Raw genomic sequence first — 22629 nt, forward strand, 5'->3', positions numbered from 1 at the left:
TCTCTAGTTGCGGTGCACAGGCTCTAGAGTGCACAGGCTCAGTAGTTGTGGCATGAGGGCTTAGTTGTGGTATGTGGGATCTTAGTTCCCTGACCAGGGATTGAACCTGGGCCCCCTGCATTGGGAGTGCGGAGTCTTAACCACTGGACCACCAGGGAAGTCCCTACTTAGGCTCTTTTCTATAAAACATTTGATTGAGGCTTTTTCTTTCTTTTTTTAAAAACAGATGAGCATGGTTGATATTGCCAGGCTCAACAAGAGCAGCTCTTCTGCTGAGGAAAGTGGACAAGATGTCCTGGAGAACACATTTTCTCAGAAGCATAAAGAACTATCCACTTTATTGTTGGAAATGAAAGAAGCCCAAGAGGAGATTGCATTCCTTAAGTTGCAGCTTCAAGGCAAAAGGGCAGACGGTGACCCTGAGGTCCCTGACCAAAAAGAAATGAAACAGACAGAGAGTGAAGGAATACCTCCAGTTAAAATGACAGTATTGCTTGAAGATACAGGGCAACATTTTCCCCCCATGCCAAATGAAGAGAGCGGTCTTCCAACAACTGAGAAAGAAGAACAGATGAACACTAAATACCAACACAGAACATCTGAGGAAATATCTTTAAGTGACACTGGAATGGAATTAAAATCAGCAAAGCAGGATGATGATGATAAATCCCCTTCTGTGGTATCAGGTATTTGTCAGTATCACCAGGATGAATTGGAAAGGCTAAAAGGTCAAATTTTGGAGCTTGAGCTAAACCTTCATAAAGCAGAAGAGATCTATGAGAAAAATTTAGATGAGAAAGCTAAGGAAATAGGCAGCCTAACCCAGCTGATTGAAGAGTTTAAGAAAAATGCTGAAAACACCAATAGTGCATTCACTGCTTTGTCTGAAGAAAGAGACCAACTTCTTTCTCAGGTGAAGGAACTTAGTGTGGTAACGGAACTGAGGGCTCAGGTACAGCAACTGGAAGTGAACCTTGCAGAAGCAGAAAGGCAAAAAAGACTTGACTATGAAAGCCAGACTGCTCATCACAACTTGCTCACTGAACAGATCCACAGTCTCAGCATAGAAGCCAAAACTAAAGATGTAAAGATTGAAGTTTTACAGAACGAACTTGATGATGTGCAGGTTCAGTTTTCCGAGCAGAGTACAGTGATCAAAAGCCTGCAGAGCCAGCTGCAGAAGAAGGAAAGTGAAGTGCTCGAGGGGGCAGACCGTGAGCGGGATATCTCAAATAAGGTGGAAGAACTTTTACAGGCTCTTTCACAGAAGGAACTTGAAATAGCAAAAATGGACCAACTCTTACTAGAGAAAAAGAAAGATGTGGAAATCCTCCAACAAACCATCAAGGAGAAGGATCAGCAAGTGACAGAAATCAGCTTTAGTATGATGGAGAAAATGGTTCAGCTTAATGAAGAGAAGTTTTCTCTTGGGGTTGAAATTAAGACTCTTAAAGAACAGCTGAATTTATTATCCAGAGCTGAAGAGGCCAAAAAAGAGCAGGGGGAAGAAGATAAAGAAACTGTTTCTGGCATTAAACAGAATTATGATGAGCTGAACCCAGTAGGGCTAATAAGTAAAGAAGAACTTCAGTATGAATTAGACCTTGTAAAGAAAGAAAGTGAGCAGAGAAAAAGAAAGCTCCAGGCTGCTCTTATTAACAGAAAGGAACTTCTACAGAGAGTCAGTAGATTAGAAGAGGAATTGGCCAAAGTGAAAGATGAACCCAGGAAAGACACCCCACTCAGTGAGAGTGAGAGGAGGGAAATGGAGGAAGATAAAGAAAGCAAAAAAGACTCAGAAAAATGTATGACTTCTAAGTGCCGAGAAATAGAAATGGTAATATCTTTAAAACAGGTAATATCTGAGAAGGAAGTGGAACTAGAGCAGATAAGGAAGGATTTGGAAGAAAAGGCAGCAGCTGAAGAACAGTTACAGGCTGTGGTCAAACAGATGAATCAGAATTTGCAAGAGAAGACAAACCAAATAGATCTGCTCCAAGCAGAAATCATTGAAAACCAAACAGTTATCCAAAAGTTAACCACAGGTAACAAGGATGCAGGTGATGGAGAGTCAGCAGCACCTGTAAAAGTAGCAGCAGCCATCAGTCCACTTGGTGCAGGTAGTGGAGAACACTGGAAACCAGAACTGGAAGAAAAAATAGTGGACCTTGAAAAAGAAAAGGAGCAACTTCAAAAGAAGCTACAGGAAGTATTAACCTCTCGCAAGGTGATTCTAAAAAAGGCACAGGAGAAAGAAAGACATCTTCGGGAGGAGCTCAAGCAACAGAAAGATGACTATAATCGCTTGCAAGAACAGTTTGATGAGCAAAGCAAGGAAAATGAGAACATTGGGGACCAACTAAGGCAACTACAGATTCAAGTAAAGGAATCTTCGGACAGAAAACTCCCAGGCAGTGGCCAGCAGGTTCCAGGTTCTCCCACTCAAGGTTTAGAAGAACCTTTATTCAAAGCCACAGAGCAGCAACCTGCTCAACCTGCTTCAGAGTCTGACTTGTACCCAGACTGGCCTTCTCATCCTGGAGATACAAATGGTCTGCAGGGCAATACTGCTATTGCCCAGATTAAGACACAGCTGAAAGAAATAGAGACTGAGAAAGAAGAGTTAGAGTTGAAGGTTAGCTCTACAATAAGTGAGCTGACTAAAAAATCAAAAGAGGTATTTCAGTTACAAGAGCAGATAAATAAACAGAATTTAGAAATCCAGAGTCTGAAGGCAGCGTCCCATGAAGCTGAAGCCCACACAGAAAGCCTGAGGCAACAACTGGAAAGCAGTCAACTAGAAATCACTGGATTAGAACATTTAAGAGAATTACAGCCTGAACTAGATGAACTGCAAAAACTCATAAGCAAAAAAGAAGAAGAAGTTAGATACCTTTCTGGACAGCTTAGTGAGAAGGAAACAGCCCTTACTAAAGTACAGACAGAGATAACAGAACAAGAGGATTTAGTGAAGGCTCTGCATACAGAACTGGAAATGCAAGCCAAAGAACATGATGAGAAGATAAAGCAGTTACAGGTGGAGCTTTGTGAAATGAAGCAGAAACCAGAAGAGACTGGAGAAGAAAGTAAAGCAAAGCAACAAATACAGAGGAAACTGCAAGCTGCCCTTATTTCCCGAAAAGAAGTACTAAAAGAAAACAAACGTCTCCAAGAGGAGTTGTCTTTGGCCAGAGATAACATTGAACATCTCACCCAGTCTCTGGCAGATGTGGAAAACCAAGTTTCTGCTCAAAATAAAGAGAAAGATATATTCTTAGGCAAGTTAGCTCTTTTTCAGGAAGAAAGAGACAAACTCATTGCAGAAATGGACATATCTTTAATGGAAAATCAAAGTCTCAATGGTTCTTGTGAAAGTCTGAAATTAGCTCTGGAGGGTCTTACTGAAGACAAGGAAAACTTAGTGAAAGAAATTGAATCTTTGAAATGTTCTAAGATTGCAGAAATAACAGAGTGGCAAGAGAAACACAAAGAGTTACAAAAGGAATATGAAATTCTTCTGCAGTCCTATGAGAATGTTAGTAATGAGGCGGAAAGGATTCAGCATGTGGTAGAAACTGTGAGGCAAGAGAAGCAAGAACTATACGGCAAGTTAAGAAGCACAGAAGGAAACAAGAAAGAAACAGAAAAGCAGTTGCAGGAAGCTAAACAGGAAATGGAGGAGATGAAAGAAAAGATGAGAAAGTTTGCTAAATCTAAACAGCAGAAAATCCTAGAGTTGGAAGAAGAGAATGAGAGGCTTAGAGCAGAGGTACACCCTGCAGGAGGTACATCTAAAGATAGTATGGAAGCACTTCTTTCTTCCAATTCTGACATGAAGGAGGAACTAGAAAGGGTCCAAACAGAGTATAAAACCCTTTCTAAGGAGTTTGAGGCTTTAATGATGGAGAAGGACTCTTTAAGTGAAGAGGTTCAGGATTTAAAGCATCAGATAGAAGGTAATGTATCCAAACAAGCTAGCCTGGAGGCCACTGAGAAACATGATAACCAAATGGTTGTCACTGAAGAGGCAACCCAGTCTGCTCCAGGTGAGGCCCATGAGCAAAGCTCTCCAAGTATGAACCCAAGGTCTGAAAATTCAGAATCCATTCATTCAGAGAACAGTGCCAAGCCTGATATAAGTGAGAATGTCAGCTTACATGATGAAATTAATAATTACCTACAGCAGATGGATCAGCTCAAAGAAAGAATCACTGAATTAGAGGAGGACAAGCAGAAAGACAAGGAATTTAGCCAGACTTTAGAAAATGAGAGAGCTGCTTTATTGAGTCAAATATCAGCTAAGGATGCTGAACTAAGAATGCTTCAGGAAGAAGTAACCAAAATAAACTCATTAAATCAGCAAATCCAAGAAGAACTTGCCAGAGTTACCAAGCTAAAGGAGACAGCAGAGGAAGAGAAAGATGATTTGGAAGAGAGGCTTATGAATCAATTAGCAGAACTTAATGGAAGCATTGGGAATTATTATCAGGATGTTACAGATGCCCAAATCAAAAATGAACTACTAGAATCTGAAATGCAGAACCTTAAAAAGTGTGTGAGTGAATTGGAAGAAGAAAAGCAGCAGTTAGTCAAGGAGAAAACTAAGGTGGAATCAGAAATACGAAAGGAATATATGGAGAAAATACAAGGTGCTCAGAAAGGGCCTGGCAATAAAAGTCATGCAAAGGAACTTCAGGAGCTGTTAAAAGAAAAACAGCAAGAAGTAAAGCAGCTGCAGAAGGATTGCATTAGGTACCAAGAGAAAATCAGTGCTCTGGAGAGAACTGTTAAGGCCTTAGAATTTGTTCAGACTGAGTCCCAAAAAGATTTGGAAATAACCAAAGAAAATCTGGCTCAAGCCAATGAACATCGCAAGAAGGCAGAAACAGAATTAGCTAGCTTCAAAGTACTGCTAGATGACACTCAAAGTGAAGCAGCAAGGGTCCTAGCAGACAATTTCAAGTTGAAAAAGGAGCTTCAGTCAAATAAAGAATCAGTTAAAAGCCAAATGAAACAAAAGGATGAAGATCTTGAGCGAAGACTGGAGCAGGTAGAGGAGAAACACCTGAAAGAGAAGAAGAATATGCAAGAGAAACTGGATGCTTTGCATAGAGAAAAAGTCCACTTAGAAGAGACATTTGGAGAGATTCAGGTTACTTTGAACAAGAAAGACAAGGAAGTTAAGCAACTTCAGGAAAACTTGGATAGTACTGTGGCCCAGCTTGCAGCTTTCACTAAGAGCATGTCTTCCCTCCAGGATGATCGGGACAGGGTGATAGATGAAGCCAAGAAATGGGAGAGGAAGTTCAGTGTTGCTATTCAAACCAAAGAAGAAGAAATTAGACTTAAAGAAGAGAATTTCAGTGTTCTAAAGGATCAGCTTAGGCAGATGTCCATTCACATGGAGGAATTGAAGATCAACATTTCCAGGTAAATGAATGATGACTTTTTTTGCTCTTCCAAAGGTAATTGAAGGCAAAGGAAGTCTCTATTTAAACTATTTCTATTCCCTTTAATATTATGGGACTGATTTTGGTTTAAATTCTCCCTGAAGATGTATTCCCTCTCACTTCTGTCTCTCTCGCTCTCTTGCAAATGACTTACAAATGACTTTCTGCTACAACTTGTATTAACATGAAAAATTTACATCTGCTTCTCTACCCATCTTTCTATTGAGAGATCTCTTAGATTTCTTCCTTTCTTCTCATTTCCATTATCCTTGTCTGCATTTTTACCATAGTACATATTATTGTACTCTCAAATTACTGCCTTAGCCTCTGAAACGATCTCCTCTTTTCTCTTCCTCATATTCCACATAAATTCATACTGCATATGCCTGCTAGAGTTACTTTCTTCAAACTCCAATTTTATTATCACTTTTCAAGCTCAGGAAATAACAGTGTCCCCCACACTTTGTACTCTCATTTTTAGTAGGATCCTTCTGCTCTGAGACAGGTCTCCTCATTGCCTCTCATACCAAGATTATTCCGTTAAGGGGCCAGACAACAGCTTGTCTAGAGCAAAGAACAAAATTGGGGGCACTTTTTAGAGTGTCCAAGGTCATGTCACTAAATTAGCAACATACTTTGGAGTTTATTTTTATACGAATTCTTAGGTGCAATATACCTTTAATACAGAACATTCAGTAGAGCTAATACCTCTTTATTAAAAAGATGAACACCTTCAATTATGAATATTTATTCACTTGTAGATCTGAGTACATGTTTTAGTATGTGTTCCTTAGGCATCAAGTACTTTTCCCTTGAAATCTGTAATTAATGACCTTCTCTCTTTTTCTAGGCTTGAACATGACAAGCAGATTTGGGAGTCCAAAGCTCAGACAGAAGTCCAGCTTCAGCAGAAGATCTGTGATACTCTACAGGGAGAAAACAAAGAACTTTTTTCCCAGCTAGAAGAGACTCAACATCTATACCGTAGTTCTCAGGATGAATTAGCTAAGTTGGAATCAGAAATGAAGATTCTCAGAGACCAGTCAACTGATTTAAATAACTCTTTAGAAAAATATAAGGAAAATAAAGAAAATTTGGAAGGGATCATAAAGCAGCAAGAGGCTGATATCCAAAATTGTAAGTTCAGTTATGAACAGCTAGAGACAGATCTTCAGGCCTCCAGACAACTGACCAGTAGGCTGCATGAAGAAATAAACATGAAAGAGCAGAAGATTATAAGCCTGCTTTCTGCCAAGGAACAGGCAGTCCAAGTAGTTGCTGAACTGCATCAGCAGCATGACAAAGAAATTAAAGAATTGGAAAATCTGCTGTCCCAGGAGGAAGAGGAGAATACTGTTTTAGAAGAAGAGAACAAAAAAGCTGTTGACAAAACCAATCAGCTTATGGAAACACTGAAAAACATGAAAAAGGAGAACATGCAACAGAAGGCTCAGTTGAATTCCTTTGTTAAATCCATGTCTTCTCTCCAGGATGACCGAGACCGTATAGTAGGTGACTACCAACAGCTGGAAGAGCGACATCTCTCTGTGATCTTGGAAAAAGACCAACTCATCCAGGATGCTGCTACTGAGAATAATAAGCTGAAGGAAGAAATTCGATGCTTGAGAAGTCATATGGATGATCTCAATTCTGAGAATGCCAAGCTCAATGCAGAACTGATCCAATATAGAGAAGACCTGAACCAAGTGATATCAAGGAAGGACTGTCAGCAAAAGCAGCTCCTTGAAGCTCAACTTCAGCAGACTAAGGAGGTGAAAAGTGAGTATGCTAAATTAGAAGAAAAGCTCAAGGAGTCTGAGGAAGCAAAGGAGGAGCTGCAGAGGTTCTCTCTTGCCCTACAGGAGGAGAAACGAGGTTTATCTAAAGAGATTGAGAACTTAAAAGTATCTCTATCCCAACTAAAGAAACAATTGACAGCCTTGCAAGAAGAAGGTACTTTAGGAATATTCCAGGCCCAATTAAAAGCAAAAGAAGGAGAGGTAGAGAAGTTAAATACTACCCTTTCTTTGTCTCAGAAGAGAATTACAGAACTGGAAGAGGAATTGGTTCGTGTTCAGAAGGAAGCTGCCAAAAAGGTAGGTGAAATTGAAGATAAACTGAAGAAAGAATTAAAGCATCTTCATCATGATGCAGGGATAATGCGAAATGAAACTGAAACAGCAGAAGAGAGGGTGGCGGAGCTAGCAAGAGATCTGGTAGAGATGGAACAGAAGTTACTCATGGTCACCGAAGAAAATAAAGGTCTCACAGCACAAATCCAGTCTTTTGGAAGGTCAATGAGTTCCCTACAAGATAGTAGAGATCATGCCAATGAGGAAGTTGAGGAACTGAAAAAGAAATATGAGGCCAGTCTGAAGGAGTTGGCACAGCTGAGAGAAGAGCAAGGCCTCTTAAGCAAAGAGAGAGATGTTCTTGTTTCTAAAGCTGCGTTTCCAGTTAACTCCACTGAGGATAACAGCTTGCCCCACCTTGAGAAACTTAACCAACAGCTTCTATCCAAAGATGACCAACTGCTTCACTTGTCCTCACAACTAGAAGACTCTTACAACCAAGTGCAGTCCTTTTCCAAGGCTATGGCCAGTCTACAGAATGAGAGAGATCGCCTGTTGAGTGAACTGGACAAATTCCGCAAGTCAGAGGAAGGGAAGCAGAGGTCTGCAGCCCCACCTTCAACCAGCCCAGATGAAGTACAGAGTTTAAAAAAAGCTATGTCATCACTTCAAAATGACCGAGACCGACTAGTGAGTATCTAGATTTCTCTTTCCAATCTTCTTTTGAGAGTTTTTGAAACTTTCTTTAAATTGATTTTCATTTTTATAGAAAATGATAAAAAAAATTTATTCATATTATCTGGGCATTCTAGGACGATTCAAACCTCTTAGGCTGGGTTTAATACCCTATAGTTTGTTTTTGCCTCTCTTTCCAGCATCCTCTTTTACTGCTTCTCTACTCATCCTCTTCATTTCAGCCAAACTGATTTACTCACCCACAAACTGATCTACTTACCCACGTTATTGTCCTCTGAACCAAAATGTCCTCTCCATTTTCCTTTTTTGGGCACATATTTCCTACTCTTTAAAGGTTGCCCCAGAGCTCAAATCCTCTGGCTACATTTCCAGATCGCTTGATTGTCTATTACCTTCTGTCTGTACTTCCCTAGTGCTTCTCTTTTCCTTTGTCCCATATTGCCTTGATATATATGGGTGTGTGTGTATGTGTGTGTGTGTTTAATTTCTATACCCTTATTTTTTATTTCCACAATTAAATTGTAAACTCTTGGTAAATGTGTCATGTCTTATACTTGTTCATATTTCCCATGGTTTTTAGCAGAAGGGTATTTAATCATATGGTAGATAATCAAAAATTGATGTATATTCTCTATATGTGTTACTGAAAACACTTTTCTCTATTTTGTGAAATTGTCGTGTAGGGAAATTATAGGAACTTTTGAGACTGAGGCTTTTATATCTGCCATGAACAAGTCATAAAGCCTAGGCAGGGTTATAAATCACATGAAGGCCTGACAGTCTGACTCAATGATATTGCATACAGGCTCTGCTACAGCCGCTGAGGCCCTTCTGCATACTTACTGAATGTATTGTTAATTGTCCATCAAATCTTCTTTTCCACATATCTTGTTCTCAGTCTGTCTCATGAGCATTGAAGTTTCTAGTCTCTTAGCCACTGGCTGCATGTACAATAACTTATTTCAATCACTATGAGTTTAAACATTTAGCCTAGGCCAGCGGTTTGTCACCTCTGCCTACACCATGCTTCCTTTCCCTCAGGACCACCCAAGAGATGAGCTAGGTCTGAACGGAGCTTAGGTGACTTTGGTTTTCTTTATGTAATTAGTCAAAGGGAAGTTTCGCAAATGAAGTCCAAGGGTCTAAGTGGCAAGGAGTTAACCCAGGGGATTCTAGGATTCTACTAGGGCATGACAAACAACTCTGAAAACATTCTGGAGTTTTCATATGTGTTCAAACTTCCTTAGGATTTTCCCTACCTAAAGGCTGTAGAGCAAATCTCTAGAGGTGCCTTTTTGTTTGTCTATACTTATTTCAGTCTGAAAATGATTTGAGGTAGCATATAAAGATATGAACAGTTTTTCAAGGTAATATAAGGTGAGGAACTGGGAAGGAAAAGAAAATTAGGATCTGAGAGAAAAAGATTAAACCAGAAGTAAGTTTAGTTTAGGAGTAAACTTATCCCAAAGGGCTATCACAATATCCTATTAGAAAGATGGACCACTAATTTTGCTCTGAGGTCTGGCAGCCATCAGAAGTACGGAATTTTAAAACCTCGTGTATGAATTGCAGTGTCCATATTTTAGGGAAAAGGAAGAAAGTAAAACTACTTGGAACAGATAAGAATAGTTATTCTTTAAGTATTGAGGCCTGTAAGAAATTTCTTCTGTGTTTCCATAGGGAGGTCACTATGAAGTTATGAAACATTCTTTACTTCTCTACAGTAAATATAATAATTGTTTTATAGGATTTTTATTTAGCTGTCCCTTGATGTAAGTGCATAGCAAAAGAATTTTGAGTAATTCACTGAAGTTACCTCTGCAAGTGGCTAAAATGCAGTTCCAGACACACAGCTTTCTGATGATCTGCTCTATTCCAAAGGTAACATTTAGAGTATCTGGACTAGAGGAGTGAGTGGATTGCATAAAGAATATATGTTTGCTTTAAAACAAAACAAAAATATGTTTTTATTTTAGTTTTGGGTTAAAAGATAAAGCTATACACATATATTTGATGAGTCACTAAATTCTACAATGTTTGATAAGAAAAACAAACAGTAGCATTCCCAACCCTGTTTCTCCTTCTTCTGAGGCAATCTGCTTTCAACCCTTTTAATTTGTTATTTTGGTGTTTCCTCAGTAGCTAAATATCATGTTTATAGTGCATCTTGGCTTTTCATTCTTTGCATTAGCTGTTGACTTTCTTATATGCTAACAGGGTTTAGTTCTCTTTACTCCCTCTTTTTTTTTTTTTTTTGCGGTACGCGGGCCTCTCACTGTTGTGGCCTCTCCCATTGCGGAGCACAGGCTCTGGACGCGCAGGCTCAGCGGCCTTGGCTCACGGGCCTAACCGCTCCGCAGCATGTGGGATCTTCCCGGACCGGGGCATGAACCCGTGTCCCCTGCATCGGCAGGCAGACTCTTAACCACTGCACCACCAGGCAAGCCCACTCCCTCTGTTTTCACAGTATACACGTACATTTTCAATATACAACCCCTTCCCCATTGTCCTGATGTAATTTAATTTTAATTTTGATTAAATCAATATTCAATGTCTACATTTTTATGACTACAAATGCTATTAGACCTGAGACATGTGTTACTGTTAGTTTCCTCAACACCTTTGTTTTTCCTGGAGTGAATAACTGTGTTTTTGTTGTTGTTGCTTACTTAGTTTTCTTTGTACTTATCAATGTAATTAACGCCAGATTTACTGCCATTTAATCCACATTTTTCAAGATGTTTATTCCTATCTATTTAGTCTTCAGGAAGAAAATTCTCTTGGAATCTCTTTTTTGCTCTTAAATGAATCAGTTGCCCTGTACTCCTAGGACACAGTTTTCATCTTAGAATATCTCCCTCCAGGGCTTCCCTGGTGGCACAGTGGTTGAGAGTCCGCCTGCCGATGCAGGGGACACAGGTTTGTGCCCCGGTCCGGGAAGATCCCACATGCCGTGGAGCGGCTGGGCCTGTGGGCCATGGCCGCTGAGCCTGCGCGTCCGGAGCGGGAGAGGCCACAGCAGTGAGAGGCCCGCGTATGAAAAAAAAAAAAAAAAAAGAATATCTCCCTCCATTTCTCTCCTGTGTTAGAGTTCCTGTTTCTTGTATTCCATGTTTTCCTCATCTTGGTTTTGTGCCATGATGTTGTTGGAATAAATCATTCAGCAGCTCTCTAAGTAAAGATACAGGGGAGGTAAATTTATTGAAAATGTCTTATCTCTTACACCTGATTGATAGTTTGGCTGAGTATAGAATTCTAGGCTGAAAATAATTTCCCTTCAAAATTGTGAAGACATTGGTCTGTTCCCTTTTAGCTTACATTGTGGTTCAGGAGTCTAAAGATATTCTGATCCTTGATCCTTTGTGAGATAGTTCTGTCTCTGTCTCTCTCCCTCTCTCCCTCATCTCTTATCTCTTTCTCTCTCTCTGGAAATACAGCTGGACCTTGAACAACATGGCTTTAAAATGCATGGGTTCACTTATACGTAGATTTTTTTCAGTAGTAAATACTACAGTACTACAGGATCAGTGGGTGGTTGGCTCTGTGGATGCAGAACAGCGGATATATTCAGTAGAAGAACCGCATATATGAAGGGCCAACAATAGTATACATGGATTTTTGACTTCACAGTGGGTGGGTACCCCCACTCCTTCCTTGTTCAAGGGTCAACTGTAAATGGAATCTTTTAGTCTTGTGTGTTCTGACATTTCATGATAATGTATTTTGGTGTGGGTCTATTTTTATCATTCTGTCTAGTCCTTTGAATCTAAGAAGTCATGCTCATCAATTTTGGGCAATTCTTTTGAATTCTATTTTACCATTTTCCCCCATCCTTTTTCTCTATTGCCTGTTTTTCCCTGGAAATCCTGTTGTTTAGGTGTAGGGCCTTCTGGATTGGCTCTATAATTTTCTTACCTTTTTTATTGTTTTTGCTTTACTTTGGGAAGATTTTCTCACGTTCATCATATGAATCCTATATTGAAGTTTTCATTTTTGCTATCATGTTCCTGATTTCTAAAGATTTTTTTTTTCTCATGGATATATATTCTTAATTTATCTCTCCAAGAAGATTGGGGGTAGTTTTATTCTTTGAAATTTTTTCATAATAAGTTTTTCTTTATAATTTTAAAATTTCTACTATAATGTTTCTAATTTCCAATATTCTCTTAAGTCTTTGAGTACATGACATTCTTTCTTCTGCTGATGTCTTCTGAATTACTTTTCTTCTAGTTTCTTTTTATCCCTGCTTAATGTTAGCTGTTCTTCAGGTGAGGGTTAATCCTTGGTTTATTCTTCATGTTTGTGGGCAGAGTCTAAAATGTTTGTGGGTGGGACTTAACCAGCTGTGAGTTTCAGTGCATGGTGATCTTGCTGAGATTTTTGAGGGTAGTCCCCATGTTGATATTTTTAGTTCCTCTTGGGTTGGTCAGATTTTCTAGAGAAGACTTCTCAATTTCCCTTATGGATGGTAAAGGCCTGTGTGCCAGCACTCTTCAAGCTAAGAAGGGGAAAGGCTTCAAGCATTCAGAAAGCACACATTCACTTGATCACCCTTGTTTTGGAGCAGTACCCTTACCTTCTACTGTACCTAGTGTTCCATAGTCCAGAGACACTCTTTTAACTTTTTCTAGAGAATAAAATTCTAGTTGTCTGTCAGAGTAACAAAAAGTGTGGAACTGGGACGGTATTTAGGGATATAGTTGTTCTCAAGCAGTTTTCATCGAATCCTCCTTATTTCAGCTATCACCTCCTCCTCCCTACCCCCATCACCATCTTTTCCAGAGGTACTTGGTGCTGTTAATTCCTGAGCCTTTTGAAGAGTCTGCAGAGTAAATTCTATTGGTTCTTGGCTTTTCCTACTGCCAGCTTAAGACTTGCCTTTCCCAGATCTGTTAACTCAGTTACCATTTATGCATCTCCTTTTCAGCTTCTAAAATTAATTTTGTTGCTGCTGACTCCTCTCTTGTTCTTCTTGTTTTTTATGCTTATAAAATGATGCCTTTATTGTAGCTTTAGTGATGTTTCCAGAGAGGGTGAAAGAGATGTGTGTTCAAGGCCTCTCTCTTTGCCCAGATGTCCTGACATTATTTCTTACTACCAAGCTTTTAAAGAATATTGGGGATAAAGAGTTAGAAGATATATCTGGAATGTAGATAGGCAGTTTTGCTAATTAAAGGCAAGTTCATCATCATCATCACCACCACTAACTTTTATGTGTGGAGTGCATTAATTTTCTCGTTGAATTCTCATAATCTTTATGAGGAGTACTATAATTACATTCATTTTATAGGTGAAGGAAATTAAGGCTTAGAAGGTGTGTGGAACATGCATAGCATCACACACTATGTGGGCAGGACAGCTGACTCCAAATTCTAACTGCTCTTAACACTTGGCCTGGGCATCAATGCCTTCTTTATAATCAACATCAGCTAAGCTAGAACTAAGATTGATATTCATGTAAGAAAGTTTAGAAGCCTAGCCAGGGCATATGGCTAAATAGAAAGCCAATCTATCTTTACACTTCTTGTTCTAGGGAGTTACCACCCACCAAGAAGCTGTTAAGTCCTTTAAGTCTATCCTATCTCCGAGTTGTAGATCTAGTGTCAACTTAGAATCTCAGGGCCAGTGGGCTGGGGTTGAAGTTGCAGTAGTGGTCAGGCCCTACAGCCTTGATGGCCGCTCCATCAGGAGATTCCCACCAGCCTGGCTGCTTGTATTTCACCATTTTAGGGATTCATGCTGCCATTATGTCAGTGGACTGTTAGGTGCTGGTAGTCAGTTGTGATGTTGACTGACTTAGCAGGGAGGTGCTGCTGACTTACAGCTGAATGAGTGAAATGTGATGAATCACCCTTTTACTTTCCTTTTGGTTAAAGCTGAAGGAATTGAAGAATCTGCAGCAGCAATACTTACAGATTAACCAAGAAATCACTGAGTTACGTCCACTGAAGGCTCAACTTCAGGAGTATCAAGATAAGACAAAAACATTTCAGATTATGCAAGAAGAGCTCAGGCAGGAAAACCTCTCCTGGCAGCATGAGCTGCATCAGCTCAGGTATGGTAATCCCTGCTATTTAACCCTTTTCTTTTAGTTTTTTTTAAATGAAATAATTATAGATTTATGGGAAATTGCAAAAATAGTACAAAGAGCTTTCATGTACCCTTCATCCAGTTTCCCATCACTATAGTACAATTTCAAAACTGGGAAATTGATATTGGTACAATTCAGAGATCTTATGCAGATTTCACACCAATTTGACATTCACTCAAGTATGTATATAGTTCTATGCAACTTTATAATATGTGTGGACTCATGTAACCACCACTACAACAAAGTATACAGCTGCCCTATCATCACAGATGTGTCCTTTGTGCTACTAGTTTATAGTCACACTTTTCCCCTCCCTCCCATCCCCATATCCCTAACTTTTGGCAACCACTAATCTGTTCTCCATTTCTATAATTTTGTCTCATTCTGAGAATTTTTTAAAGTATGCAACCTTTTGAAATTAGCTTTACTCATGCATAATGCCCTTGACATCCGTTAACATCATTGTGTGTATCAATACTTCATTCTTTTTATTGATGAGTAGTATTTCATGGTATGAATGTACTGCTTTAACCATTCACTCATTGAAGGACATGTGTTGTTTCTAACTTTTAGCTCTTATAAATAAAGCTGCTATAAACATTTGTGTATTGGCTTTTATGTGGACAATAAGTTTTAATTTCTCTGAGGTAATTGCCCAGGAGTGCAAATGCTAGGTCATATAATAAGTGGCGTTTAGTTTTTTAAGAAACTGCAAAACTGTATTCCAGAATGACTGTATCATTTTATACTCCTACCAGCAATATATGAGTGGTCCAGTTTCAATATCAAATGCTACATCCTTATCAGCATTTGATATTGTAACTAAATTTTAGTTTTTTACAGGTATGTAATGCTGTTCCACTGTGGTTTTAATTTGCATAATGGCTACTAATGTTGAACATTTTTTTACATGCTTATCTATAGGTCCTTTTTGATGAAATATTTGATCATGTGTTTTGTCTGTTTTCTAAGTGGGTTGTTAATTTTTACTGTTGAGTTTTGAGAGTTCTTTATGTATTCCAGATACGGGTTTTTGTTTTTTTCGTTTGCTTTTTTTCTCTCTCTAGTTGTGGCATGCAGGCTCCAGGGCATGTGGGCTCTGTAGTTTGCGGCACACGGGCTCTCTAGTTGAGGTGCGCGAGCTCAGTGGTTGTGGTGGGCAGGCTTAGTTGCCCCACGGCATGTGGGATCTTAGTTCCCTGACCAGGGATCAAACCCGCACCTCCTGCTTTGGGAGGTGGATTCGTTACTGCTGGACCACCAGAGAAGTCCCCAGACACAGGTTTTTTTGTCAGATACATGGCTTGCAAATATTTTCTTCCAGTCTGCAGTTTATTTTTTTCATCCTTCCATTGAGAAGGTCTTTTTAATTTTGATGAAATCAATTTATTGATTACTTTTCTCTTTATTCAAATTCAGTAACTTTTATTGTCTGTCTTCAAGTTCACTGATAATTTTTCTTTTTCCTTCATCACTTCCAATCTGCTATTGAGTCCATTGAGTTAGCTTTTTATTTTGGCTATTGTAGTTTTCCATTCTAAAATTTCCATTCAGGTCTTTTATCTTGCTGAGGCTTTCTCTGTTTTCATTTATTTCCAGTGTGTTAGTAGTTGCTTGTTGAAGCATTTCTATGATGGCCACTTTAAAATACTTCTAAATTCCATATATATAGTTCCAACATCTCTGTCATCTCGGGTGTTGTAATCTATTGATTTTCTTTTCTCAATCAAGTTGTGATTTCCCTGGTTTTTAGTATGATGAGTGATTTTCAGTTGTAACCTGGATGTTTTGGAGTCCTATAAGTTTTAAGACTCAATCTTACTTAAATCTTTGGTAGGCTTCCACTGACACCATGCCAGCAGGGGAAGGGGAACACTGCCACTTTACTGCTAGAGGAGGGTGAAGTCCAGTGGGCTCCTTACTCAGCCTTCATTGATAACCCCTAGTGGGAGGCAGTGCCCTGATACTGCCAGAGGAAGTCCAGGCTCCCCACTTAGTACTCCACTGAGACTGCAGTTAGCAGGGAGCAGTGCCTCATTACTGTTAGGTGAGAGTAGAAGTCTAAGCTCCACACATGGCTTCCATTGATACCACTCAGGGGTGTGGAGGGCAGCACTTCATTGTTACTGGGCAGTGGTGAAAGTCCAGGCTCCCCACTTAATCTCCACTGACACTGCAGGAGGGTGATTGAGGAGGGGCACCTGTTACCACTGGTTAGTGCCCACAGTTCAAACTTCCCTCTGGCATCTTCTGTTACTACCTCTGCAGGAACAGGGGGGAACATTTTAGTCTGTTATGGGTGGAGGTGGATGTCCAGTCTCCACATGTTGTCTCCAATGACACCGTAGCGAGGGTGAGAGTGAGGGTGGTTAGAGAGAGGCACCTCTTTACCAGAGTGATGGACAGTCCAGTGTACACACTTGGCCTCTTCTTCTTCTTCTTCTTCTTTTTTTTAATATTTATTTATTTGGCTGCACTGGCTCTTAGTTGCAGCATGAGGGATCTTTATTGCTGCACGTGGAATCTTTAGTTGCAGCATGCAGGATACTTAGTTGCAGCATGCGGGATCTTTTAGTTGTAGCATGCGAGCTCTTAGTTGCAGCATGTGGGATCTAGTTCCCTGACCAGGGATCGAACCCAGGCCCCCTGCATTGGGAGCGCAGAGTCTTAACCACTGGCCCACCAGGGAAGTCCCCACTTGGTCTCTTCTGACACCACCTAGCATGGAGGGTGAGGTGCACCTAGTTACCTCCAGGCAAGAATGACACTAATCTGTTCACTAGGAGTTTGTTAATGGCGGTAGGGAGATACTGTAGTCTTTCCATGGCGTTCTGCTGCAGTTGGGTGGTTATTGTCATTAATGTTTCTGTCTTGCTAGTCCTCCCCTTCCTGGGCCTTTGGCAAAAGACAGCAAACTTTTCTTGGCACTCATTCGTGTTCTAAGTTGTTGGATCCTCCCTCACCCAGTTTGGGATATGTAGAATTCAAAAAGGAAAACCAGTGAAGTCACCACCATGTCATTCCTTAAGTCCTAGAGTCCTGAGCTTCTCTACCTTCTTCTCCATCTTTTCCAGTCGTCTTATGTTTGGTTTTATATATAATTTCCAAGGTTTTTTTATCTATACTTAGTGGGTGGAATAAGGAAAACTGCATCTACTCCATCTTGTCTGGATCTAGAAATCCAAGCCCTTTTCCTTTAAAGATGACTAACAGTGCTATATGTTCTACTAGAGGGAAAAAAATTATGATAGGAACTCATATTTTGGATGGTTTTTTAATTCATTGTTTCAGATTTGATCTGAAAAGTAAAGGTAAAGAATAAGTGCTTAACAGTGTATAAAAACAGGTCCTGTTGTTGCAGCCTCATTGTTGGGACTTTATTACTGTTTAGTGTAAGATGGTGGTACATGCCACCTTAGTAAAATCAAACCCAAAGCTTTCAGAGTTTGATACTAAAAGGGGAATCTCCATGTTGGAAAGTGCTGCTGATCAAGCAGCACCTGCTTTGTTTCACCTGCTGCTACAGGACAAACATAGGCAAGTGAATACAGAGAATATGAGGTGGGATCTAGAGTCCCATCCAGGTTACATTATCTACCATGATGACAGATATCAATATAGTAAAATTATTATTGTAACATCCCTAAGAGAGCTCTTAATGTGTAGATAGAAGAGATTTGTTCCTTCACAGATCCTAGATGCCATGCACTTTACTAACGTGATATTTCAAAATAAACCTTAAGCAAGGTTTATAGAGCAAAATGCTTTTTAGAATTTGGTCATTTAAATTTTATGGAGTGAAATTACGTCCAAAAGATTTTCATATTCAACATCTTTACAGACTTTTTTATAAGTGAAAATATATTAAACTTATTCCATGGAGTTGGCAACTTCCCCAGATAATACAAGAGCACATTTTTTTAATCAAAGGATGATTGCAGAGAAGGTAAAAATACTGAATTTTTGCTCTCTGGGAATACAAATTGCTTCTGTTTCTTCTTTCTGGAATTGAACCCTAGAAGAAAGATGCTCCATTTTAACCTCATCCTTTTTTCCGCCAGGGAATAGCTGCCCTAGCTTATTCTGTTAGAATCTCAATTCACCATCAAGAGATCATCTTCCCTCAGATGCACATTAATGTTGACCACTGAATTTAGGGCCCCCCAAAGGTGATTGGGAGCACATGGGAACATCACCTTGACATCTCCCACATTATCTCCAGATCACCTGGAACTAAAAAAAATATTGTGTCCAGTTGCTAGTGTAAACGGAAGAAGGGCTGCAAGGCTCTAAAGGGTTATTTTCTGCAGCCACTTGTTCCTCTTTAAACTTCCTCACAGGGCATTCTGAAAGGATACTTTCCTTATAAAGTTGACCCTTAAGGGAAGAGAAAAAGAGGGAGAAAGAAAATGATTTCTGGCCTATTGATTTTTTTCCTCCCTCATTTTCTCCCTTTCCACCTTTCTCTTAGCCTTTCTCTCTTTACCTTCCACATTTGAGAAGTTTTGAAGAAAAGAAAAATTGTATATCAAGTGGATGTGAGTAAATTATGAGAAGGAAAGGAAGACATTTAACGTCACTTTTAGAAGAAGAAAATGAGGACACAGATTTGATTCACTGACTCTAGGACCAGTTTCTTTAGCCAAATATCTTTAAGATTCCCTGTTTTTTGCTCTTGAAATACTTGGGAGAAATGAGGTTTTCAAACATGAAAAAGCTGGAACATCTCATTCAGACTTCTATGGCACTGGGTTTGGCTTATGAGAAGAGCCTGGATTTATACAGTAACATTTCTCTTCCACTTGTAGCTACTGATTTGCTTATTCTGCTCTGGTTCCTGTGCTCTCTTACTTAAGGGGTAAGTGAGGTATAGCCCGTTTATGGCTGTGTTCTCTTAAGTAATCAGGTTTGTTCCTTAGTGCCTCTTCTCCATTGAGGGTCTCTCCACACCATAACTACTTGTCCATCTTTCTAAACAAAATGGCGGCTTAAAGCTTTATGGAAGAATTGTGATCTTTCTTGTACATTCTCAGTCTTACACTCCTCCTTTCTTATTCTCTCTCATTTTTCACAGACAAATATCGGAGAAAGTGTTTTAGAAAATTTCTGTGCCTTTTCCATATAGTGGCCTTGTAATAAAAATTTATTTTAGTTTCTAAGTTTTAGCTCTGCCTTTTTAAAAAAATCTGACTGTAATCCAAGTCACCTCTTGACATAGCAGGATTATTTCATAATTGGTGTATGTCCTTTAGAAAAGAAAGGACCATTTTACCTTACTTCTAGAGAGAAACAAAAAAGTCAGATGCAATTCAAATAAAATCTTATATTTTTAGGAAAAATTAGAGACATGGGTACTATTCAAAGTAAACAGATGCTGCAGAAATTTGATTACAATCCTAATGGTTTTTTTCAATCATAGTGTAGAAAGAAGTAGAACTAAAGAATATGGCAGAGAGGCAGTTTTTGATAGAACTATGAAAATTAGCTGGGGTCAAATAGAAGCTTCCCTCTTGGTCAAATTCAGGGGATAAATAAATATCAGCAGTTTATATTTGTTGAGTGATTGTGATATGCCAGGCTCTGTGTTTGGTACATGACATACAGTATCTCATTTAATCCTCACAATAATCCTAAGGAATAGATCATTTATTTCCATTTTACCAGTGAGACTCAGAGAGATTGTTACTTTTACCCAGAGTCTCATGCCTAGTGTATGATAGAGCCAGCATTTGAACCCAGATCCTTCAGACTCTACAGTTGCATTCTCATAACCCTGATAGTATACTGCATCATGGCATCGCCTTTCTGAAGAATTACAGTGGTTTCCCATTGCTTAGAGTAAGTTTTATTTAGCATGGTGTTCAATGCCCCACAGGGTCTGACTTCTTTCCTCTCCACCCTCATTTCCTGCCCTATCCACTCTATACACTACTACAACAATTCCAAAACTCACTATATATATTCATTCTTGTGCCTTTTGTTCTGTTTGCTCCCTGAACCTGGAATGCTTTTCCCTTTATGGAAACCTGCCTGACTCATTGTTCAGGATTCAGACCAAATGCCTGCTTTTCTTCCCCAATCCTGTCAGTTGCAATTCTTTTTTAAGTTCTACTCCATCATCTTGCTGCATAGTTCTGTTTATAACATAAATTTCTCTCTGGTTATGTATTTTCTTTACTACGTCTCTACAGCCCATAATACTGTTTTAAATATGCAATTATTCATCTTTGTCTCACAAGTATATTTTTGCCTGTGACTATTTCATGTGTTTTCTAGGATGGAGAAGAGTTCCTGGGAAATTCATGAGAGGAGGATGAAGGAGCAGTACCTTATGGCTATTGCAGATAAAGATCAGCAGCTCAGCCATCTGCAGAATCTTATGAGGGAACTGAGATCTTCTTCCTCCCCGACTGAGACCCACAAAATGCAGTATCAAAGACAGGTGAGTGATTTCAGCGCTGATTGCTACTCAGAGGTAACCACTACCCAGGAAACATCAGCTTCCTGCAAGCTAAGTGCCCATCTGCCACTATTAGGCAAACCATCTGATGACTTCCTATGAGGTGGGCAGGGTTTCTGGAAGGAAGGATTTAAGCATGAACAATGTTAAGAGAGAATTTCATCAGTGTTTGTATCCTGGCAGGCATCCCCAGAGACACCAGCTTCCCTAGATGGATCACAAAACCTAGTTTATGAGACAGAACGTCTTAGGACTCAGCTCAATGACAGCTTAAAGGAAATTCACCAAAAGGAGTTAAGAATTCAGCAACTGAACAGCAAGGTAGGTGTTTCCTGCTAGGCTGGAGTTCAATTTCTTGTTTCCATGACTAGAATCAAGAAGGTAAGTAGAATCTGGTTAAGCCTGGCTCTAGCTGTATTAGGGGACAGAAGCTTTACCTTTCTCAGAGCCTGGGTTGCTTACCCCAAAGCACTGCACACAGGGCCATTTCCTTTTCCTCACCCTTGGAGAGTCCTTGGGAGCGATTTGGAGAAACCCATTCAGTAAGAATAAAAAAGCCAACTCCTTAAGGGAGCCTTCCTCCCCAACATCATCTCCCCATCTGTATCACTTGTTAGTAATATTGAGTTAACTCCCCACAAATCCTCCAGCAAGTTTCTCTGTATTTCCCAATAGTGTGTAACAGGGAAGTCTCAGGAAAGAGGATTTTCATGTGTGATTAGATAACAGGGACAGAGGTGAGAGATCTGCTCTTCATTTCACTCCATTTGTAAGCTCCCTCATTGTGTATTTAATGTTCCGGAATTAAAGAAGCCAGCTTGCTTTTTCCCAAACCCCAGCCTTGCCACTCTAGACACTCTAGGGAAGCATGCTGAAGTAGAGGACCTCTTTCTATAGGGAAGAGCTGCTTTGCCATATGGTTCCTAGAGCAAAAGCCAAGGTAAGATAAAAAAAGATTATTCTTGGTGCCTTCACATCTCTGTCTTCTCCCCTCATCCATTCTCTGGCTTCGCTTCTTCCTTCATCTGCTTCCCTTCCACCACCCTCTTATGAATTATTATACTCCTGTTGCTCTCTGACTAGTCAAAGTATTCTCTAGTGGCACCTCCTCTAGTTCTGCCTTCTTCAGAGGAAGCCAGCTAGGTAGTGTATGTTAGCACTGGAAGGGATTTAAGTAATCATTGAGACTCTGGAATCCAAAAATTAGCTTTGAGGAGGGCTATAAATATCCAAAAAATATATGCAGAATGGTGTGTGTGTGTGTAAATTTCTCATCACAAGAACTCAGGCATTCACCAAGGGATCTGTGATCCAAAAATGGTAAAGATCAGTAGGCTGTATCACAGATGAGGAAACTAAGGCCTAGAGGTATTAAGTAATTTGCCTGATGTGTTAGGAGGAGGTCAGACTGAGGTAAATATGATAATGTACATGGAAAAGCACAGTGCCTGGTTTATGTAGAAGGTACTTACTAAATGTTGTTAAATTCAACTAATTGACACTGAAGTATCAGAGACTGATAACACTATTAATTTTGGCAGAGAAATTTGCATTTTTTAAGTAGGTTTGTTGATCAAAATGAATTGGTAAAATTGCAGACCCTTTTTGGGGAGGTTGTCTGGGAGTTTTTAGGGGGGCAGTGGGGAGACTCCAGAGCAGATCCTACCCAGTTCCTCTTCTAGCCTAGTCAGTTATTTCCAGAAAGTTCTGCCCTTCATAGCTCTGTAACACCTCCTCTTTCTAGAAACTATTCAATAGACCCCATCTCAACCTTTGTTATATTTGCCCTCCTGAACATTAGACTGTGAATCACTCTGGGCATTTGTCTTTTCCGGACAGTACTTTAAACTGCAATTCAGG

The 22629-nt window shown here is 39.7% G+C and overlaps 1 protein-coding gene across 10 annotated transcripts in view; it reads left to right on the forward strand.

Annotated features, from left to right (window-relative positions):
* GOLGB1 (golgin B1) overlaps positions 1–22629 on the forward strand; it is an 87510-nt gene that overhangs the window by 54055 nt on the left and 10826 nt on the right. For all 10 annotated transcript variants that reach the window (XM_079922266.1, XM_079922257.1, XM_079922259.1 and 7 more), the window contains 5 exons: positions 227–5430; positions 6301–8212; positions 14095–14273; positions 20586–20751; positions 20953–21090. In XM_079922266.1, coding sequence (XP_079778392.1) covers positions 227–5430; positions 6301–8212; positions 14095–14273; positions 20586–20751; positions 20953–21090 — 7599 coding nt within the window. The remainder of the gene's footprint in view (positions 1–226; positions 5431–6300; positions 8213–14094; positions 14274–20585; positions 20752–20952; positions 21091–22629) is intronic.

Source organism: Stenella coeruleoalba (genome assembly GCF_951394435.1).
Source record: "Stenella coeruleoalba genome assembly, chromosome: 5".
NCBI classification, from domain to species: domain Eukaryota; kingdom Metazoa; phylum Chordata; class Mammalia; order Artiodactyla; family Delphinidae; genus Stenella; species Stenella coeruleoalba.